The following is a 20,944-nucleotide window of genomic DNA, read 5'->3' as shown; positions in this document are numbered from 1 at the left end:
TTTATTTTGTTGGAAAGTTACAGCCAAAAGAATAAGGTTACCATACGGGATATGATACCGATGTACGAATTTTCAAACGCGTTTTCCTCGAAACCATGTTTTTCAGCTTGTGGTATCGACATCTTAGGATCTCGACCGATTTGACTGAATTTTTTTATCAGCATGCAAAAATGAATTATCTAAAGTGTTACATAGCCTCTTTTTGATATCAATTTTTTCTATTTTTTAAAACAGCATTTTCATGAAAAATAACCCGTTTTAAACAAAAACGGCCACAATTTTGACAATTTGTCGAATTCTTAAAAACCCCTATGTGACGCTTTAGGTATTAACCTAAAGTTTCAAAATATTAATTGGAATTCGTTCTGCACCCTATTGCTTCAGAACCGAGACCACCAGCAAGGTACCGATTTTCAGATAACATCTACGTATTCAGCTGTCAATAGCGTTATAATCGTTATTCGTGCACTCAAAAAATGGAAAATACATCTTCAAATATACCCTAAACAACAACCAAATACTTGCACACTTCACTTTATACCTAACATCTAACATTTCACCATCCAGACAGGGGTCCCCCCTTAATACTAAATGGGCTGAAAAGTACTGGGATTTTTCAACAGATGGCACCACCAAAAATAAACAAGATTCATTTAACGAAGTTCATTTGTCATTAGCTTTACAGAAAACGGAAAAAAGAGAAATATCGTATTTTGATCAAACATTGTTTTTTGATGGGAAAAACCGCTGAACAATCAATACAGTTGTTGACAAAATGTTATTCCACTTCTACTCCTTTGAAAACAACAGTTTATCGGTGGTTTAGTGAATTTAAAGTGGGCCGTACAAGCACCGCAGATGCACCTCGCTCTGGAAAGCCAAAAGCGGCTACCAGAAATAGTAAAATATCGACTCGTTTTGAACGATCGTAAAGTGAAGTTACGCGAGTTAGCTGGAGCCGTATATATTTCAAAAGAACGAGTGGGTTACATTTTCCAAGACATTTTGGACATGAAAAAGCTATCCGCGCGTTTGCTGCCCGTCAACCAAAAACAGCGGCGCGTTTATGATTCAATAGCCGGTTTGGCGTTTTTTGGCGTAGAACTACGTCTTTCAGGAAACGTGCCAAATCAGAAAACAGGTCACGTTTTTGTGGAATAAAGTTAACGTCAATAACTATTTTCACAACGAATAAATTCTGATACTTTGCACACCAATGGAATCGGAAATTCTCTAAGATTTGTATGATATACTATATAGTACAATCCACTAATGCCTAAACAGTTTAAATTAATGAAAACTGGAAGCATTCCTATTTTTCCATACATTTGTTCTGCCGATTTGTGTGTATTCCCGAACAGAGCTGTCTATAACGAGCAACTGATACATTCGTTTCTGTCCGTTTTCAACATATTTGGTTTAAATAAGCCATCTACGATTTGAAGCCAGTTTAAAATCTCTCTCTTTCAACATCATCATCATCATCATGAAGCCCCACCATTTCTCGTTTGGTGGTCATCGAAGCAACATGGTTGCCGCAGAGCGTCGAGCAGGAGAGGATTGTTTTCTTGACGGGTGATGGAGAAGTATGGAATAGGACCCTTCTCAGGGCTAGAGGCGGAAACCAAAAATAGAATAAAATGAAAACACAGATGCGAGTGAGCTAGGATAACACAACGAGTGGATATCATCCATGCCTAATGCTGATTTCACAAACATACACACATAGCTCGATACAAGGAGAAGAAGCCCTCTGTATCAAGGTGTGCTACGACAAAGAAGAGCAGCATCCGAGATTTTTTTGTGCTTGTGCGGATATGGAAGAGTATCCAGAATTTTGGAATATAGATATACACTGCATTTATTTAGATAAACGTATATTTCATGAAAGTAAAGGGTGTGTCACATCAAATTGCATCACGGAAAAAACGCTGTAGAAATTTAATTTTTAGGAATTATATCTTCAGCTTTCGCTTATAATCAGATAAGAGTGTATAGATCACGTTAGACATGCTTTACTGTCAATTTTTCGTAAATTCGTAAAAATGTCGTCGAACGAAAAAGAGCGTCGTGAATTAATCCTGCGCACTCATTTCGAGAATCCGGAGTTGTCACATCGGGACATCGGTAAGATGCTGGGAATCGTCAAATCCACGGTCAGCAGAGTACTAAAACTATACTTCGAGAACCTAACCATCGACCGGAAGGTGAAGAAAGGCAAAAATGGATGCTCCGTCAGTGAAAAAGATCACAAGTGCGTAGTTAAGCAGTTTAGACGTGATTCGAGAAGTTCGGTCCGGGATGTCGCCAATAAGCTGAATTTGTCAAGTTCATTCGTCCAGCGGACCAAGCGGCGGGAGGGCCTGCGTACATACAAGGTTCAGAAGGCGATCTGCTCTTGCGGAAAGCGGAGCGCCCCCTTCGTGATGACCGGCACGGTAAACGGGCAGGTTTACCTTAAGGAGTGCCTACAGAAGCGCTTACTACCACTATTGAAGCAGCACGAGGGCCCGACCATCTTCTGGCCGGATCTCGCTTCGTGCCACTATTCAAAGGACGTGTTGGAGTGGTACGAAGCCAACGGGGTCACCTTCGTGCCAAAGGAAATGAACCCGTCCAACGCGCCGGAGCTTCGCCCAATAGAGAAATATTGGGCGATTATGAAGCAGGCCCTTTGGAAGAACCCAAAAGTTGTCAAATCGGAGGCGGACTTCAAGAGAAAATGGATTTCTGTTCAAAAAAAACTACAACCTGACGTTGTACAGAACCTTATGGACGGGGTAAAGAGGAAGGTGCGAGCATACGGGCTTGGGCTCGAAGTATGAATAAAAAGAAAATGCCAAAAGTTGTTTAATAGTTTTTATTTTACTAAAATTTTCAAAAGGATCGGTCTACTGGGCGAATTTCTACAGCGTTTTTTCCGTGATGCAATTTGACGTGACACACCCTTTATGCTTTCAAATTCCAGCAGGGTAGCTTATTGTTGCATGTTGTGGGGTTCGATCACATCTCAAGCGGAATATAGGAGCGAAAGGGTTCATAATTTGTGAAAATCGATATCTGAGTGGGAAGGCGAAAATCTGATGAGTTGAACCAAATAAACGAGAAGTGCTGATAGCTTTCGACTTTACTCGACTCTTTCGAGTTTACTGAAGCAATAAAAAATTAAATAGCTAAAAAGGTATTACAAAAATGTCGATGCATTCTCAAATAATAGTCGAAGTGATAAGCAAGTGGATTGAATAATATAATTCCGTAGTTCTACGTCGAAAACTGCGGTCGTGTCCTAGATACATCCCATTACAATTTTTTTTCCAAAATATATATTTTATTAAGGCACATATGGCCTGACGGGGCCGAGAGGTAATATGTAACCGAATACTCGCGGTTGGCTCGAGGTTAGTATTACAAAGATTCTCATAATTGGGATGTTGCAGTCTCCAGAGCTCGACACGGGATACTTCCTATTCGGGTACAACTGACCATTAATCAGCGACGCGCGACGTGGTGCATCTCTCTTGAGTCGAGGAATCCAGGGTAGAATTTTCACTGGGTGGTATAATCTTCAGCTCGTGTAGAGTTGTCATGAGCGGTACAACCTCTGGCTCTGGTTTGGCGTTGTTGAAACGTAATCGAGGTTTGGCGTTGTTGAAGCGTAATCGAGTGGACTTCTTTCGACGTTTTGTGACAATGGATGAAACGTGTATCCATCACCACACTTCGCGTCCAATAGGCAGTCTGCAGAGTATGAAAATCGGCATTTTGAAGACATAGACTTTTCGTACTACATAAAAGGAATCGAAATGTTGGAACCTAGCTATATCAAGTGTTTTGCCCTCGAAGGAAACTGTATTGAGGAATAAATACAGCTCAACCCATGTAGTATATATGTTATTTGATAATTTAGTATGTGCTTCTCTATTTATTTTAATACGATTCAAATATAGCTTTTATCCCCAGCAGAGTTATGCTTAGCCGATAAATCGAAAAACTCCTGATAAAATACACGATAATTGTAATGCGATATGAAATTTCGATTGGGGAAATGTTTCATGTAAACTTCAATACTTTGCGGGATGTCCTCTAAGAGTGTAGCCTATCTAAGATTGAAAATGCGAGGCCAAACCAGCATCATGAAGGCCCACAGAAAGCAATGATGACGATAAAGAAGACTTTTATTCGCAGCTAGAGTGCGAATACGATTGCTACATAACATGAAAATGATAATCGGTGATCCAAACGCTCAGATCTGCAAGGAGGCGTTGATATCGGTGATTCAAAACAATTAAAAACACAAATCGACCACGTTTTTATCAACACTTCTCAGGCATCATCGTCGTCCGAACAGATCGTAGCGCTAACATCGATTCTGACTGATAATGACTACCTAGTGATGGGCAAACTGCATTCTAAACTGTCAGACGTAAATGACAAAAAAACATAATTGCCTACGACGATTGCAAAATCGAACGATACTGCAATACACGCGAATCGTCTTGAAGCTGCGTTGGCGGGGTAGACGAACTAAGTGTTTCTGCCCTCGATTTATTAATGCTGGAGTACCCTGAAATAGAGATGGGCGAGCGCTCACGAGTCGCTAATTTGAGCCGGTTCGTCAGAACGAGTGTACGATCCACGGTTTTGAACCGCGGTTCAAAAAAGAGCCACTTTTTAAAAGAGTCTCGGCTCAAAAAGGAGCCGCTATTCAATAGAGTCTCGGCTCAAAAAAAAAGCCGCGGTTCAGAAAAGACCCGCTTTTCGAAAGAGTCTCGGCTCAAAAAGAAGACCGCGGTTCAATAGAGTCTCGGCTCAAAAACAAAAAGCCGCGGTTCAAGAAGGAGCAGCTTTTTAAAAGAGTCTAGGCTCAAAAAACAGCTGGGGTTCAAAAAAGAACCGCTTTTCGAAACAGACTCGGCTTCAACAAGAGCCGCAGTTCAAAAAAGAGCCGCTCAAATTAGCCAGTTCGTTTCAATAAACGAGCGGCTCTGAGCCGCTCACTGAAATGAGTCGTTTTTCCCACCTCTACCCTGAAATCAGTAATTAGCAGCACAGCAGATATATGTCATCGGGTATTAACAACGAAATCAACGGCACGAAGGGTTTGACAACGAGGGCCGATCGTTTCTGAGTGAAAAAAGGAGACCAGGACAGCGTTGAAGAGGTGTAGTGTAGTGCAGTGAACAACGAATACGTATCACTTTCTACTATGAATGAAATTAAGGAGGCCATTCAACAACAAAATAACCACAAAGGTGAAGATGACCCAGGAGCGAAGCTCTTCAAGATAAATCCGGCAAAGGTTATACAATATATGCAGCGGTTGAAAGTTAAAAACACGGAACAGATACCGGAGGCGTGGCTAGAAGGGGTAATCTGAACCACTCTGAATACAATTAAAGCCGTGTTGTTTGGCGTGAGAAATTTTATCTAAGTACTATTAAAAATAATATACACACAAATACAGATAGCAAAAGTTCCTCTGGAGCTGTCATTCAAAAAGAAGAATGCGTCTGAGACTAAATACATGCTAGCGGAAGGGACTGATCTTAATATAATCCCTCTTAATAGTAACATAACAATTGACGGAAAAGCTTGAGATGTTCGACGAGTTTGTCTAGCATGGCCCGTTGATAGCGACCTGCAATAACAGCAGCTATGAAGTCACAAAGTCAATGGAAGTCTTGAGAACTTGAGAAATTGCAAGCACTTGTCGGGTAGATGTTTTCGAATGCAGAGTCCTCAGAACAGTGTATGGTCGTGGTTTTTGAACCACAAAGTTTTGAATATCGCATCATAATGCATCATGGCATCGAGGTATTAGTCCTTTTCGATTATATGCCGGTCAAAAGTATCTTCATTATTGCTACAACCCTTTAGCCACAAGTAACGAAGTTCCGTCGCATGCTATTTGGACGAAAGTTTACGTTACTGGCTGACCATGTATGCCGAAAATGTATGGATCGAAGAAATGCATTCCACTAGACACCGCAAATCGACTCCAGTGAAGGACTCTCTCGCTGCTGGGATTCTATTCCAACGTGGAATACGTCTCTATAGGCAACGTTGGATAAACGGATGTGTTCCTCTAGGGTGATCCGCAATTATTAGAAGTCCCAGGAAGAGTATGTCATCGCATCCGTCAGTCTGGAAGAGGAGGTCAATGCGAATCTTGAAGAATGTTTCATATCTCTGCCAATGAATTTCATGATGGTCAGTCCCACTGCCAAGAAAGACACAATGCTTCGACAGGCTTTTCAGTTCATCGATGGTAGTTGATTTCGCAAGATCGGGGATCCAAAATTCAAAGGTTTCCATTATCGTCGTGAGCCGTCATACTGATCGCAAATCGACAACGACATTCGAGACATCGTTCGTCGGAGCGACATCTGTGCAAGTGCAGCCAAGGCACCCTTCTCATACTCCAAACCTCAACTGTGGCCGCGATCAGATAGACCATGGAAGAAAATACACTTGGATTACGCAGGTCTGCTTGAGGGAATGCACTGGTTGTAGTGAGGGAATGGTTGTACTCGACTCGTATTCGAAGTGGCCTAAAATGTTCCAAACACAATCATCAACAGCAGATGTAACAATCCGATTTCATCCAGAAATCTTTCCCAGAATTGGTATTATAGAAACCGGTATCACCGATGACGAACACAGTAGCAGCGAGTTAAAGAAGATGTCTGCTCGGTATTATTCATATTTTTATTGTTCCATATCACCCATAGTCAAAGGTAGCGGCAAAATCCCTTTTCGATACGCTGAAACGATCGCTACGCAAAATAGTGAAGGAAGAAGTAGTACCATCAATCGAAGCTCTTCAATAGTTCGAACTAGTGTAGGGTTCAACACCCAGCATGTTCACTGGGAAGTCTTCGACAGAGGAAATGCTAGGCAGGTCAATGTGAACAATGCTCGATCTTCCACGATCACCAGTAGAAGGTGGCTCAATAATTTCTAGCTGAGCAACAGTTCTGCCAGTACCAGTGGAGTCTCCAAAACGCTTGGTTAGCCTGCTACCACTCTTTCGGTACAACCCTGAAATACACGTTTATTTAATGTCAAACGTCTTCGACCTCATGGTTGTACAGACTGATTAAAGGGTAACTGTCGGGATGGTGTGTGTAGGCTAACGTTCCGAAGCAAACAGCTGCAATCAATTTGTCCGTTAATAAGTCGAAAATAAAAATTCGTTGTAGCACCAACCGTCGGCTTTCCAGGGTTTGTATTCCAATGAGTGCACAGAGCTCTTCATAGGGTGGTAGGTTGGTAGGATCATTCCAAGGCAGACGCCGTAGAGCATACCTTACGAAGCGTTTCTGAACACGTTCGATATGGGGACCAGACTTGTACTGCGTATTCCAAGATGCTGCAAACGAATGCACAGTACAACGACTTCAGAGCGTAAATGTCATCGAAATGAGCTATGTTGCGCCACAGAAATCCAACCATCGCGTTCGCACTCGAAATTGTGAGCGCAGCTTGCTATCAAGGAGAACTCCTAGATCCTTGATTCGATTGACTCTTTCCTATGGTGAGTGAAGCAACATGTATCCGTGTGGCCTTGCATTTTTCAGCGTTTGTATGCATTCCATTTTCCTGGCACCAGACCGTTAATCGTTCGATATCAGCTTGCGGTATGCAGCAGTCGAGATTTGATTTTATTACTCGAAAAACTTTCAAATCATCCGCATACAATATTTTCTCTGAACATAACCTATCGCACAGATCGTTTACAAATAACACAAAAATAAGCGGGCCAAGAATACTTCCTTGTGGTACGCCAGAGTGAATTGTAAATTCACGGGATTTAGCACCGTGGATTTTAACAAAAGCTTTGCGGGATGATAAGTACGATGTAAACAAATTTATGATCCGGGTAAGCCAAGACGATCCATTTCCAGAATAGCAAGGCCGGATAAAGACCGGATGAATAAGATCCGGACCAGGCCCTTTCATTACATCTACTGAACTGAATGCTTTATGAACATCATCTTCATCAAACGTAAGGATTGGGAAAAAGAGATTGTAAGCTGGCAGACTGTCAATATACTGTGGTTGGTTGTGTGAATTGCTCTCATACATGGTTTGGAAAAAACCGGCAAATAGATTGGCAGAAGATAGTGGCGAATCGGAGTTACTGGATAGATAGATGAGTTTGTCTGGTATCCGTGTCAAGATTTTCCGGTTCCGTACAAAACTCCAGAAAGATGACGGATTTTGCTTGAATGTGCTCTGAAGAGTATTTATGTACTTGCGGAAGCATTCAAGCTGCAGGTTTTTGTATTTTTCCTCGGCTTCGTGTAGTTCTCTTCTGCGTATTAGGTTTTTGTTATGAAGAAATCGTTTTCTCGCTTTTCGCAGCCGATTGCGGAGATTCGGAAGCTGTGGAGTCCACCAGGGTTGATTGAAATTGCTAGAACGTCGGGCGTTCAACGGAACTGTTTCTCTAATGATTACGTTCAAATGTTCATAGAATATAGATACAACGTTGTCAACTGATGCATGGTCAAGTATGCGGTCCCAGTCCAGAGAAGCAATTTTGTTATTTATAGTATGGTAGTCGCAGCGGTAAAAATCGAGCTCAGAGCGAGAATAAGAGTTGTCTTCCATTTGTGAACGAAAGTTAACAATTAAAGCCAACGGCTTATGGTGATTGTCAATTTTTAGGAGCGCCGATGGGTAATCGACGAGACTTACGCGGTCAGGGTCGTTAACGAATGTCAAGTCAAGAAGCTTACCGTTCGCGTTCAGTAGATCGTTAGTCTGATGCAACCCAAACGACAGTGTTGGTTCTACTAATGCTAGTTCCTGCTCCGTGGATGCGTTAAAAGGTAAAAATGAATTTAGATCATCGTCGAAGGTCCACACTAGATTCGGGAGATTGTAGTCACCGAGACATACGATCACATCATCAGGGCTGGCCATTTTTTGAATTTGATGAATGGATTCGACATGACGGGCGTACATATCCACATGACTGTTCGGGCGGATGTAGATACCACAGATGTATAGTGAAAACTGTGGTAGAATGATGCGTACGGCTACTTGCTCCAAACTCTCACAGTCTACTAGTTGCACCGAACAACAATTGAGCTCTAATTTCACTGCAATCAGTACACCACCGCCTCGGGACAAGTGGCTTGTGAGTGAATTACGATCACAGCGATACACCACGTAGTTACTTGATAATACAGCACTTGAAATTTCAGAATGAAGCCACGTTTCTGTGAGGACCACTGCATCAAAATCACAGGCAAGAAGCGAAAGAAGCATGTCGTTAGTATTAGTCCTTAATCCGCGAATATTCTGATAATAGACTGTCGGCTGTGCATTATTTGCGCTAGACGAATGTATCGGATGACAACGTAGTTCAGGATCAGGCGTTGATGAGCTTGGTTGGGGAATGTGATTTACTGACCCCCTCACTGGATGGGGAGTTCCTGTGATTGGTTCAACTTAACTACGTTATACCACTGTGATCTTAGCTATAAACACGCTGTCTCTTGTACAGATAGTAAACAAACAGTGGAGGATAATAAATGTTAATTGATTTTTAAATATAATAAGTACGATTTAGACCACGCGTTTGTCTGAGTTTTGGAGATACAATTCATTTCGAATGTTCTTCGCTACATTTTGAGCGAAATAAATGGATATCCTATGCCAAATTTGTTGTACGATAATTAGAATTGTAATTTTGGGTAGCTTTCACCGTATGCACAAAGTACAAACAAATATGAGAGAATTGGATGAGCATTGGTTGTTTTCGACTTCCATTCAGGGTAGAAAGGCTCTATTTTTATATTGAAGCATGCAACGAAGGATCCAAACTAAGAATATCTTTCTCTAAATAGCACATTCAAGGCACTACCGAAGGAGATTGAAATGGGGCCAAATTGAAAGATGACATTTTACGTGACTCACGTTTTAAGCATACGATTCGAATATCAATCCATTAACGATCAAGATGCGAAGAATAGTTTTTGACGAAAGTCATTGGTGTAATTTTATTTAATGGTCTTGAAGAAAACTCAATGTTCAAGAATTATTTCTTTCTCAACCTCCCCGGAAATGACTTCGAAAAATCGAATATTGGCCAAACCCATTTTCCCTGTAGAAATTTCGACTCAATTTTTTTTGTCGTACATCACAGTTTACGTTATTTATCAAAGAGTTAGTGTAGAAAAATTAACATATTATTATATTTTATAAGGCTTTGTTTTTCAGGTGCCATTATTGAAAAGCCTCCGGCACATATTTCTTTTGCTACGAATGTATTGCCCAATAATGTTATACAAAATTAAAATTGAAATTGATGGTAAGTGGTAGCTTATAATTTGATGCAAAAACATGAAATATTATCAAAGTTGATGTTCGATTTTTAGAACAGCTGGTCGTTAACGTTGAATCAGTTGGAAGTGGTAGTTTGTTTACATTCAAAATCGGTCATCGATATAATATCAAATATACGCTTAGAAACAATGGAACAAGCCAAAATCATCAGTGGTTTACACGTATATTACGTTTGCTACGCTAGAATATCATAAAAACTGTGTGTGGACGATCAAATATCGGTAAAAAAAAGGACATACTAACAGCATAAATTTACAACATAGTTTCATGAAATATATCATTTGTTACATGATTTCGTACCAATTTAACGTTCGAAAAAACTTCAGACAGATATTCTGATCAAACACCAAATATTCATTCATCTTTTGGAGTCAAACTATTCGGGGGAATACAGTTTCCAATGGAAGCGTAATGCTGACATGAAAAAGTTCTCAGAATTTTCCAACCTCGAAGACATCGCTAGGTTCGTTTGAAGAGAATAGTTTTTGACGAAAGTCATTGGTGTAATTTTATTTAATGGTCTTGAAGAAAACTCAATGCTCAAGAATTATTTCTTTCTCAACCTCCCCGGAAATGACTTCGCAAAATCGAATATTGGCGAAGAGCTGCGTTCTTCGTACAATCCCTCACTTGGACAGCGTTCGTATCATTATTTTACCGTTTGTTTCCTGTGTGCAAAGTATTCGCCATTCGAAGCTATTATGTTTCGATTATGCAATCACTCTATGCTTTACTGTAAAAAAAAGTAAAAGGTACATGTACCGTGCACACAACAGCCTATGCCTATCATTGATGTTCTACTCTTCTCGGGAATTCACGGTTAAAGGCATTCGCCGCCACACAAAACTCTCATTGAAATTTATACGCACGTGTTCTTTTATTCAATCTCATTCACACTTCCATTAAACCAGAGCGGGGGTTCTTCTATGAAGTGAGAATGTGGATAGAGGAAGAGGACTCCTTGCTTTTCCTGAGTTGGTTGTTTATGTACAGGAGGAGGGCAGGGCCGAGTTGTGTGCACTTGTGGTTCATTAGAGTATGCACTGCCTGATATGGTTAACTGCCAAAGAAAGCAGTAAAGAGTAAGTCAATGAGTGGTAAGTGGTACCAGGGATTTCAATTATCTTCCCACTTCGACTTCTACTTCCTAAGCATGTGGTAATCGCGGACGTGTATTACCATTATTTACTCGAAATCAGAAGAAAATAATCAATTTCAACAATATTTCATCGAAGCGGAATGGTTCAGAGTTTTTTGTATGAATAAATGAGTAACACATTGGTTTCATGAACGAAAATTATTTTCATGACTTTCTTGTGTTCCGAATTTCAACCTTGTGGCACGCACAGTAAACGGAATTTCCCGACATTGTTCACCCTTATTCACTGCTAAACATTGCCCAGCAGCATTCTCTGCAAATGTGGCGCTTTGCTCCAATGGAGTTTCTAACCATGTCAAGTGGTTGTGAGTCATAAAACACACTTGACTGACATCGTTAATTTATGTAAAGGGCCTGCTAGTGACAAGGAAAGAAGCTGGTGAGGGCGATTTTGCAAATATACTAAAAACTTGTGAAATTCTAAATAGGAGTAAGAATTTTTGTGGAATCGCTACAACAGTGATGATAAACTAAAATTGAAGTCATTAGGCGTTAGTTTTACTGATAAATAAAAAATGTTCCAGTTAATAAATCAAAAAAGACAGCGAAAAGCTGCGATATTACATAAAACAATAAAACAAGCCTTTTTAAATTAAAATTTTCCACTTCTTCCAGTCGAAGACTCAAAGTCTGACCAAACAATACATCCTATTTGAGAAGAAGCAAAAATTGATACAGTTCTTCGATCGTCTCAGAAGACTCTGAACTTTTTGACTCCAAACTATTTTTCTTTAAAATAATAGACAAAAAGACGAACATATTGTGTATACAACGAGTATTAAGATTGAGAAAATCGCACATGGCATTTGTACGACATGCAAACTATTGTCACGCTCACGCTCGAAATCACATGAAATGTAGTGAGACAGGAAAAAAGGCAGACCATCCCAAAAGTTTCCGATAACGAATCAGTGTAAAGTACACAGCTACGTTCGAAGCGGGAAATAAATTGAAAGCTAATTTTACTGCTTTTTCCACTTGATTGGTCACTCGGCTCAGAGAAACTGTTGAAAATGGTTTCTGTTATCCTGCATTTGCTTCATATTCCCCCTCCTTCCAGTACCCTTCAAAATGACAAAAAGAAACGGAAACGACAAACCCAAGCGCGAGTGCCACAAAGATACCGACGTATCGATTTTATAGGTTTCACCCATTTTGACTACCCTACACCCGCACACCGAAGGAAAATCCGGGCTGGATTACGTGTTGGAAAAGTACTTGAAAGTGTCAAATCAAATCATAAATACAAACACTTTGCTGCTGGAGTTCCACTATCACAGTGTGACGTGTGGATTAACAGTAAATCTATAGACGATTCAGTTCATTTCTAGGAGAAAGATACTTTATATATGCCTCAGCAAAAGCTTTAGAGATTCTTTTCCTGAATTAATTTACTTACTTGGTTTACTCTATCTTGCAGTCGTAATAAGGCATCTTCTAGTTCTGCTATTCTAGCCTCAAGCAGGTCCTGAAAGAAATGGAATGGTTCAGAAATTATATGAGCAATTGTAATTTGTTTTGTTATTTTAGAAAAATATGAGAGCGATGATATAAATCCCAACTGTATCAATTGAACGGAAATTTATACCATGTATTTATGTGATTAAAAATATGTGTACCTGAAAAAATTAAATTAACAAAAAAAGACCTAAAATTAACATAAAATATAGCACAGAGTTTGAAATCTTTATAGTGTTTATGGACTTTACAAATGCTTCGAAGTAATCGTAAAACAATAGAATAAGACGATCTTGTTTAATGTCTCATATTTTTTGTAAACGTCATCTATAGAACATGAGGAAGGTGGAAGAATAATGTTGAACGACAGCAAACATGCCCAAATTCAAATTTCTATCCTTTCTGAGTGTTGTGTTTTTTTTCATAGCTGAATAATCAAACATGGTTTGATAGATAATGTTTAAATCATTATGTATATCCCAAATGAATCATACCTAAATTAAGAGCATGATATATTAAGCTTGAAAAAAATTGCAATCGAAAAATCATTTGAAATGTCTATATGATTTAATTAACCACAAAGCTGTTCTTTCGATTCAGCCATTAAGGTCGTATGACTTTGAACAAAAATGTTGCGACAGCTCTACTCAGAGAGACGCGACACTGCTTTATTGTAGAACAGACAATACCGCGACACTGTCGAATAAAATCGCTTTCTGCACTGGGATGCAGATCTTTGCTGAAAAAACAACCTTCTAAAAACCTTTGCTAATGTTTCCACTCCAACCACCCCAACATGGTGCATGTTACGTCAATTATTTTGAGGCGACTATGGGCCCTATTCCAGAAAACGAGACGAGCAATTCGTCTCGTCTCGTCTCGGCTTCAGTCACTGTCGAGACGAGCAAAATATCCCATTCCAGTACACGAGTTTCATTGAAATGTTTTATTTGGTAGACTGGAGAGGCTTCAGTCAGTTTTGCTCGGTATGATCAGTGATGTCAGATGAGAAGACATGTTTTTGTTTTGAGAAAAACAACAAACAGTTTTAAAATTGATCAATCGATACTCTTTTCTCAGTGACAAAATATTTAAAAAAACATAACAAAAAGGAATAAGTTTCATATATCTTCTGGTTTCATTGATATTTTTCCTCGAGCATATGGTTTTATCACTCAGACGTTTTGTTATTATGGATTTATTGGGGGCAATGTTTGTTCACCTAATCAACGATTTATCAAGAAAAGTTTTAAATCTATATATGAGGGGCTTAGAATGCAAGGGGTGTAAGTGACTTGATCGATTTCTCTTCATCAACTTTTTCTTTAGTTAATAACTCAATTGCAAAAACGTTCCAATTTAAGTTTGCTATAGAATCTGATAGGTGAGGTTCTGACCCATCTTCCACATTGTCAAATACAGCTGGGAATGTATTTGAGGCTAAGCTATGACCAAAAGAGAGAGTCGATGTAGAGAAATCGATCAAATCACTTACACCCCTTTCATTCTAAGCCCCTCATATACGTATTTCCAATAAAGTAGTTGTTTTGAATTACTCATTTTCGTTCAATATGTGAAGACCCTTTTCGTGCCATGTTCATGTATTCAAAACAGTCATCTAGCATCCCTGGATATGATTTCAATGTTTACATTTGGTTGTGTTGTTTGGGAGAGGTCCATTTGAAAATCTGTAAAATCTTGCAATTACTGAATAGAATTTGATGGTTGCAATTGAAAACATACATTACTTATGCAATACTCGTTTAGCCGTGAAACAATTTTTGAAGATAAAGGCGGAGCAGAAGAATACCGATGCTTTCAATCAACAAGGTGAACAAACACATCAAACAAACTAGAAGATTCGACTGATTCATCGACGAGCGCGGCCAAACGGTTGTCGAGCCAGACGAGCTACTCGTTTGTTTTTAGTCGAGCTCGGCTTCTGGAATATGAAAACAAACGAGACGAGCGCTGATGTTATTCATTTTCGAACGGAACGGTCCGCACACGAGTTTTTTCGTGTTTCGCGTTCCGTCTGTTACAGAAAGGTGTCGAAATAACCCATGTTCTCTACACTCGATGGTTAAATCCTAGGTCTGCCAAAATCTAACAAGGCAACATTTATTTTCATGCAGCAGTAATAGTAATAGTAATAGTAATAGTAATAGTAATAGTAGTAGTAATAGTAATAGTAATAGTAATAGTAATAGTAATAGTAATAGTAATAGTAATAGTAATAGTAATAGTAATAGTAATAGTAATAGTAATAGTAATAGTAATAGTAATAGTAATAGTAATAGTAATAGTAATAGTAATAGTAATAGTAATAGTAATAGTAATAGTGTGCTCCCGTGGCCGAGTGGTTAGCGTCATAACTAACATGCCGGGTGTTCGGGTTCGATTCCCGTTCTGGTCGGGGGAATTTTTCGTCAAAGAAATTTCCTCCGACTTGCACTGTGATCACGCGTATTCTAGAGCTTGCCATTCAGAATGCATTCAAGGCGTGTTATTTGGCATAGAAATCTCAACTAAGTACTAATAAAAATGACGCAAGTAATACTACGTTGAAACGGCGAAGTTCCTCTAGGAACGTTAGTGCCATTGAAGAAGAAGAAGAATAGTAATAGTAATAGTAATAGTAATAGTAATAGTAATAGTAATAGTAATAGTAATAGTAATAGTAATAGTAATAGTAATAGTAATAGTAATAGTAATAGTAATAGTAATAGTAATAGTAATAGTAATAGTAATAGTAATAGTAATAGTAATAGTAATAGTAATAGTAATAGTAATAGTAATAGTAATAGTAATAGTAATAGTAATAGTAATAGTAATAGTAATAGTAATAGTAATAGTAATAGTAATAGTAATAGTAATAGTAATAGTAATAGTAATAGTAATAGTAATAGTAATAGTAAGTAGTAGTAATAGTGCAGTGAATACTACCTAGTTGTTGACCAATGAATGTCTCAAATCAAAACGAACATTTGTGTTCCTCAAACCGAAGTTGAGCCAAGTCACAAGCCCTAGAAAGAGTGGAGCAAAGATTCTCGATTCTAGGGACTGCAAAACTATTCGGTTTACCAGTGAGTACACTTCGATCCGATTTCATTAAGGAACGCTACTCAAGACACAAAAAAGTTCAACAACAATTATTTCCAACGAAGAATTATCGTGAAGTGGATCGTCTCCAAACCGTCAAGAACCACGTTAATTTGGAAAATCCGCGTAAAAAAACCATGCCACCTTACATGTTACAAGCACTAATTACCGTAATATGCTCTGCGTGAAGAAAACAGTGTTAATTGGAAAATCCGCGTAAAAATAACCGCTTTAATTGGAAAATCTACGTTAATTGAAAAATCCGCGTAAAAAAAACTCGTAAAAAAACCACGCAAAAAAAACCGCGTAAAAAAACCTTGGTGTAAGTTCTGCAATGATCAGTAACTATTTTTTTCTCAAAGAAATGCTACTGACGAAAAGAATGCGGAATTTGAAACAAAAGTCCGGGATTCGAGTCATGATTCAAAAATTGTCCGAATTTTGAAGAAATTTACAAAGTTTGAGCAAATATAACATGATTACGTGGAATTTTGTGATTCTATAGAAACGGTTATGTTTCATGAGCTCCGCCTGCGAATGACAGATCTCTATAGTAGCATGTCCGAAAAAGAACCTGAAACTATTGAGAATCAGAGCAGAAGATGGGTGTTTCGTAAACTACGGTAGGCTGTAAAATCAATGAACTGTTTAGGAAAAATAATCGAGGTGCCGTTCGCCAACACTCAGTCGGGCCTAACTAAAGAATTGTCTCCTATGTTTCAAACAAACCGGGTAATCGGTGAAACACAGATAATGTGATAATAAAAATTATGATGTAGGGTAGTTGCTACCATATGAACAAAGTTTAGTAAAAATCGAAGAAAGTTCATTTGTCATCGTAAATGTGTCTAAGATTACGTGAAAAAAGAGTGGTTGAAATCGGTCCATGATTTAGGCTGCAAGGGTTCAAATAACCGGTTGCTATTCAGGGGACAATCCAATTGACACTCATTTTTTTTTGTTTGTTAAGTAATATAAACCTAATAAAACTTTGATATCAGACTGATCATAGTAATTTATTTTCTCGTTGAAAAAATCGCGAAAATCACAAAATTTTAATGGTGTTCATAGTGTGCTACTCCCTTGATATATAGTACATCATACATCGCAATAACGATTGATTTTGCGTAATATGCATTTGAAATCCCTTAATTTTTCATTACATTTTTCGTAGAGTCTCTTCTAACAAGAAATCCATCAATTGCCTAAATGATATGCGTAAATATGACATCTACAGATGGGACGTACTTTTAATGAACAATATTGAATGTTATTTTATAAATAAACATACCAAATAATACGTTGAGAAGATGACAATGATTTTTTTTTGTGAACCCGCGGCCAAGTAGTGTACGATGCTTATATTTAAGATTGTGCTACTCACTTCGAAATTATCTTGAAATAATACTTAGAATTTATGCGAAAGTAGCTTCATCGACAATAGCTTGTATGGGCGATATACTTTACATAGTATAATGGCGCCGGTGAGCAAATGGCACCCGGCTCTTGGCCTAATTGAACTTGTCTAGCAAAATCTTATCACCTTTTTGGGTTCAATGTTCCCGAGGTTGACTTGGCTCGAATGAGAATGAGTTGAATGTTTTTTTTTCATGCGAATTCCAAAAAAACACTCAGTGTTACCCAAGTATTTTTGTTGACTCATGTAGTTAAATATAAACACGAAACACGTTTTCCAGTCGATCAGAAAAGCGGTGTGCAGCTTAACCCATACAGTGAATTTTGAAATCCGAATCTCAAAGAGTCAACAATCGTACGCGAGGGACCGAAAAGACATGAGAGTGGGTGAATGAGAAGACACTACACATATGCATTAATGAATTTGCGCCAGTCTGCAGGTCTCCAAGCGTAGTAAATTGTCGGATTGTTAACTAAATATTAATTGCACGTCGCGTTGGTTTTACGGTATGTATTGTACACTCGCCTAGGTATGGTGGTGTCTGTTCGAAATCACAAATTGCTATCGCTTTTGGAATATTCTCTATTAGGTTATTCCTCTGCAGCGCGGCGTTAATGGCCTTCATGCGATGCTAGAAATACAACTTCAGCGCCGCCCACACCTGTTTCGAAACGCTTTGGGTGCTATTATACACGACGTCGAACTCGTCTGTTTTTGGCTAATGATTGATCGTACAAAATTTGCTCCAGAGGCACTTCTTCTATTTTTGTTAACTGAAGCTGTCAATCATAACTGTGGCCTCGCTTCCGCCTTCACCTACTTTCGGCATAGAGATTCCACGCAACAAACACAAAATTGAATTAGATATCTGAAGACATGAGATAATATGATTCTCAAGCATTGAATTACGCACCCCTGCAATCCTAACTGCTGGTACACATTTCCAATCACCCAAAATATTATTACCAAGGTTTATCTTCTTAGAAAGCAACAAATGCAAACATAAATCACCGAGAACACATGCTTTAAAACAGAAACAAAACAAAAAAACAAAATACCAAGCAAGGTAGAATAATGAAGTTCCCTCCTAGTGCCACACAACTATTTTTGTTTAGCTCTTCGGAATCGAAGAATGTTGAGAGAAAAGCATCAGCAATCACCGTGAAAGATCAAAAGATTCATAATGAGTGTTTTACGCCGGTAATGGCGTTTTCACACGAGTTGTACCCAGCCGCTGATCCTTCACTGACGACGCAGCGTTTTCGTTCCCATTGTAGATTTTTTGTTTGCTGTTGAAGTGTAAGCTATTTTTACGTTTTAATGAGAAATCACGAATATAAACAGTAGCGGAGAGCAAAATGGATTAGTGTCACATGTCGTATCCACACGAGCAGCGGATTTCAAACAGTGAGTTAACTAATCAGGTTGCACGTGATCTGACAAAGAACTGATCCTAGGGTTAGAACTTCTTCGAGAGACCGATAGCTGAAATATTAACGTTACACACCTTAATTTCACTTTCAGTTTCTTTGTTCTAAATAGAAGAAAATTAACAATTTTTTATTTTTCATTTCAACATACAAAAATGTTATTGTTACGCAATCTGCGTGCGCGCTCTATTCCAAAACAACGGTTCCAGATGCTGCAAGAAAATATCGTTTTCAAGCCAGAGACACACAATAGGGATGAAGATACAAATAGGAGATAATAGGTTCCTCATCCTTGAAAAGAAAATTTAACTGAAAGGGTAAAAGAAAAATTGAATCGCTATACGCTATACGCTTTTAAAAATTGTAAAAAGATCAATCGAAATCAATCTAATTTGGATTTATGTAATTGACAAATTAGTTGAAGGTGAGATGGATGCACAGATTTATGTATTTGAATAGAATTTAAATTTAAATTTATTCTTTGTAACAGAAGGTTTAATATCAGAGGCAGTAGGTGAAGATTAGACTGTGGAGGAGACTCAAAGTAAATATATTTTTTATAAAAATGATATACGAAACTAAATAAAATATTTGTAGGATTTTTTAACCATCACACTAACGGAATAGAGTTGGTTTATTTAAATTGAACATCCTCCCGTGTCCAACATAAATTTCAAAAATTCATATAAAATCGATGTTCCACAAAGTTCATCAAAAATAGTTTTACCATCTCGGACTAATTTTTTAATTTTCTGCATGATTTCTATTTTATATGAAAAAAAATTTCAAAGAAAATTAAAAATACATATTGTAGACATTGCAAATTAAAGTATACTAAGTACTAATTTTTTTTTCTTAGTGTACATTTTTTCACATTTGAACATCAAGAGGTATAGATCTTTCTAAGACACTATTTCGGTACGACTCATAGTTTTTGAGATATAAATTATCAAAGATTTTTCTTACTAAAATCGATACGCCCTATTGAAAAGTTACACTTACATATTCCCAATTGCTGTGGAAAACACATATTTCCTTCAACCTAAACGGGTTTGTATACCGTATTCGATAAAAAAAAACATGTTTTGAAAAATCGGTATTAATCAGAAACGAAGTCATGAATTCTTAAACATAAGTGACCGATGGTTTTAAGGACCCAATATTTTGCCACATAAGAAGTAGCTTGGCTACCTACCTTGGATTTTTTCAACAGAGTACACGGAGTATTGTGGTTTTATGTATTAAACGTAATGTGTCGATTACTCGAAACGAATTTAAGCTCTATCATCCAGTGATTGTTCCACGTCAACATCCCGTTGCTGATCTGTTACTTAAAAGTTATCGCGATACATTCAATCTTTATGTTAATAATAATATATAACTTGAGGTCTTAGGTACGACCTAAGGTTTATAGCTTCCTTCTAAATCCGTTTTATTATGGGGAAGAAGATGATAGACCAGTCAAGTTCATTTCTGAAACAATCCAATCAAGAACGGAGTTTTTGAACAGTGAACCATTAGAATCGAGCTGAATTTTGCCGGCGGCTTTGGATAGGTCACTGAAGGTCCTTATATTATGTCAATGGGGGTAGTTTGCTGAAACGATGGATCCACAAGTCGTATTCCGGGTGGAATAGCTTGTAGATCGACAGTAACCTGTGGTACCGGAGAACGTTGTCCTATTCTGGCGATCAGAAAATTCATTTCAAATAGATCAATGTGGCCGATGTTCCATAATCAATATGCTTCCGGAAAAGTCAGTAGCTACTGCACCGATGAAGGAATTAATTGGCCATTTATATCACCACTAAGCCGACGTTTAAGAGGCATTTGGGAGGCCAGTGCAAAACAGGTAAAGTATCACCCAACTCGAATTGTTTGCAAGCGGAAGTTGTCAGTTGTGTAATATGTACTGTTGATTGCTCGCGACACTGAAAATCTGAACTTATTGGATGAAGTCACCAACCAAACAGTCTAAAAACACAAATCAATTTGCTTCTTATTATTACGGATACTCCT

General features: G+C 38.3%; 1 protein-coding gene across 4 annotated transcripts in view; it reads right to left on the bottom strand.

Annotated features, from left to right (window-relative positions):
- LOC129765304 (uncharacterized) overlaps window positions 1–20,944 on the bottom strand; it is a 163,165-nt gene that overhangs the window by 37,834 nt on the left and 104,387 nt on the right. For all 4 annotated transcript variants that reach the window (XM_055765467.1, XM_055765469.1, XM_055765468.1 and 1 more), the window contains one exon: window positions 12,918–12,986. In XM_055765467.1, the coding sequence (XP_055621442.1) occupies window positions 12,918–12,986 (69 nt within the window). The remainder of the gene's footprint in view (window positions 1–12,917; window positions 12,987–20,944) is intronic.

The sequence above is a fragment of the Toxorhynchites rutilus genome, chromosome 2 (genome assembly GCF_029784135.1).
Source record: "Toxorhynchites rutilus septentrionalis strain SRP chromosome 2, ASM2978413v1, whole genome shotgun sequence".
Taxonomy (NCBI): domain Eukaryota; kingdom Metazoa; phylum Arthropoda; class Insecta; order Diptera; family Culicidae; genus Toxorhynchites; species Toxorhynchites rutilus.
This window is presented reverse-complemented; position numbering and strand designations above follow the sequence as displayed.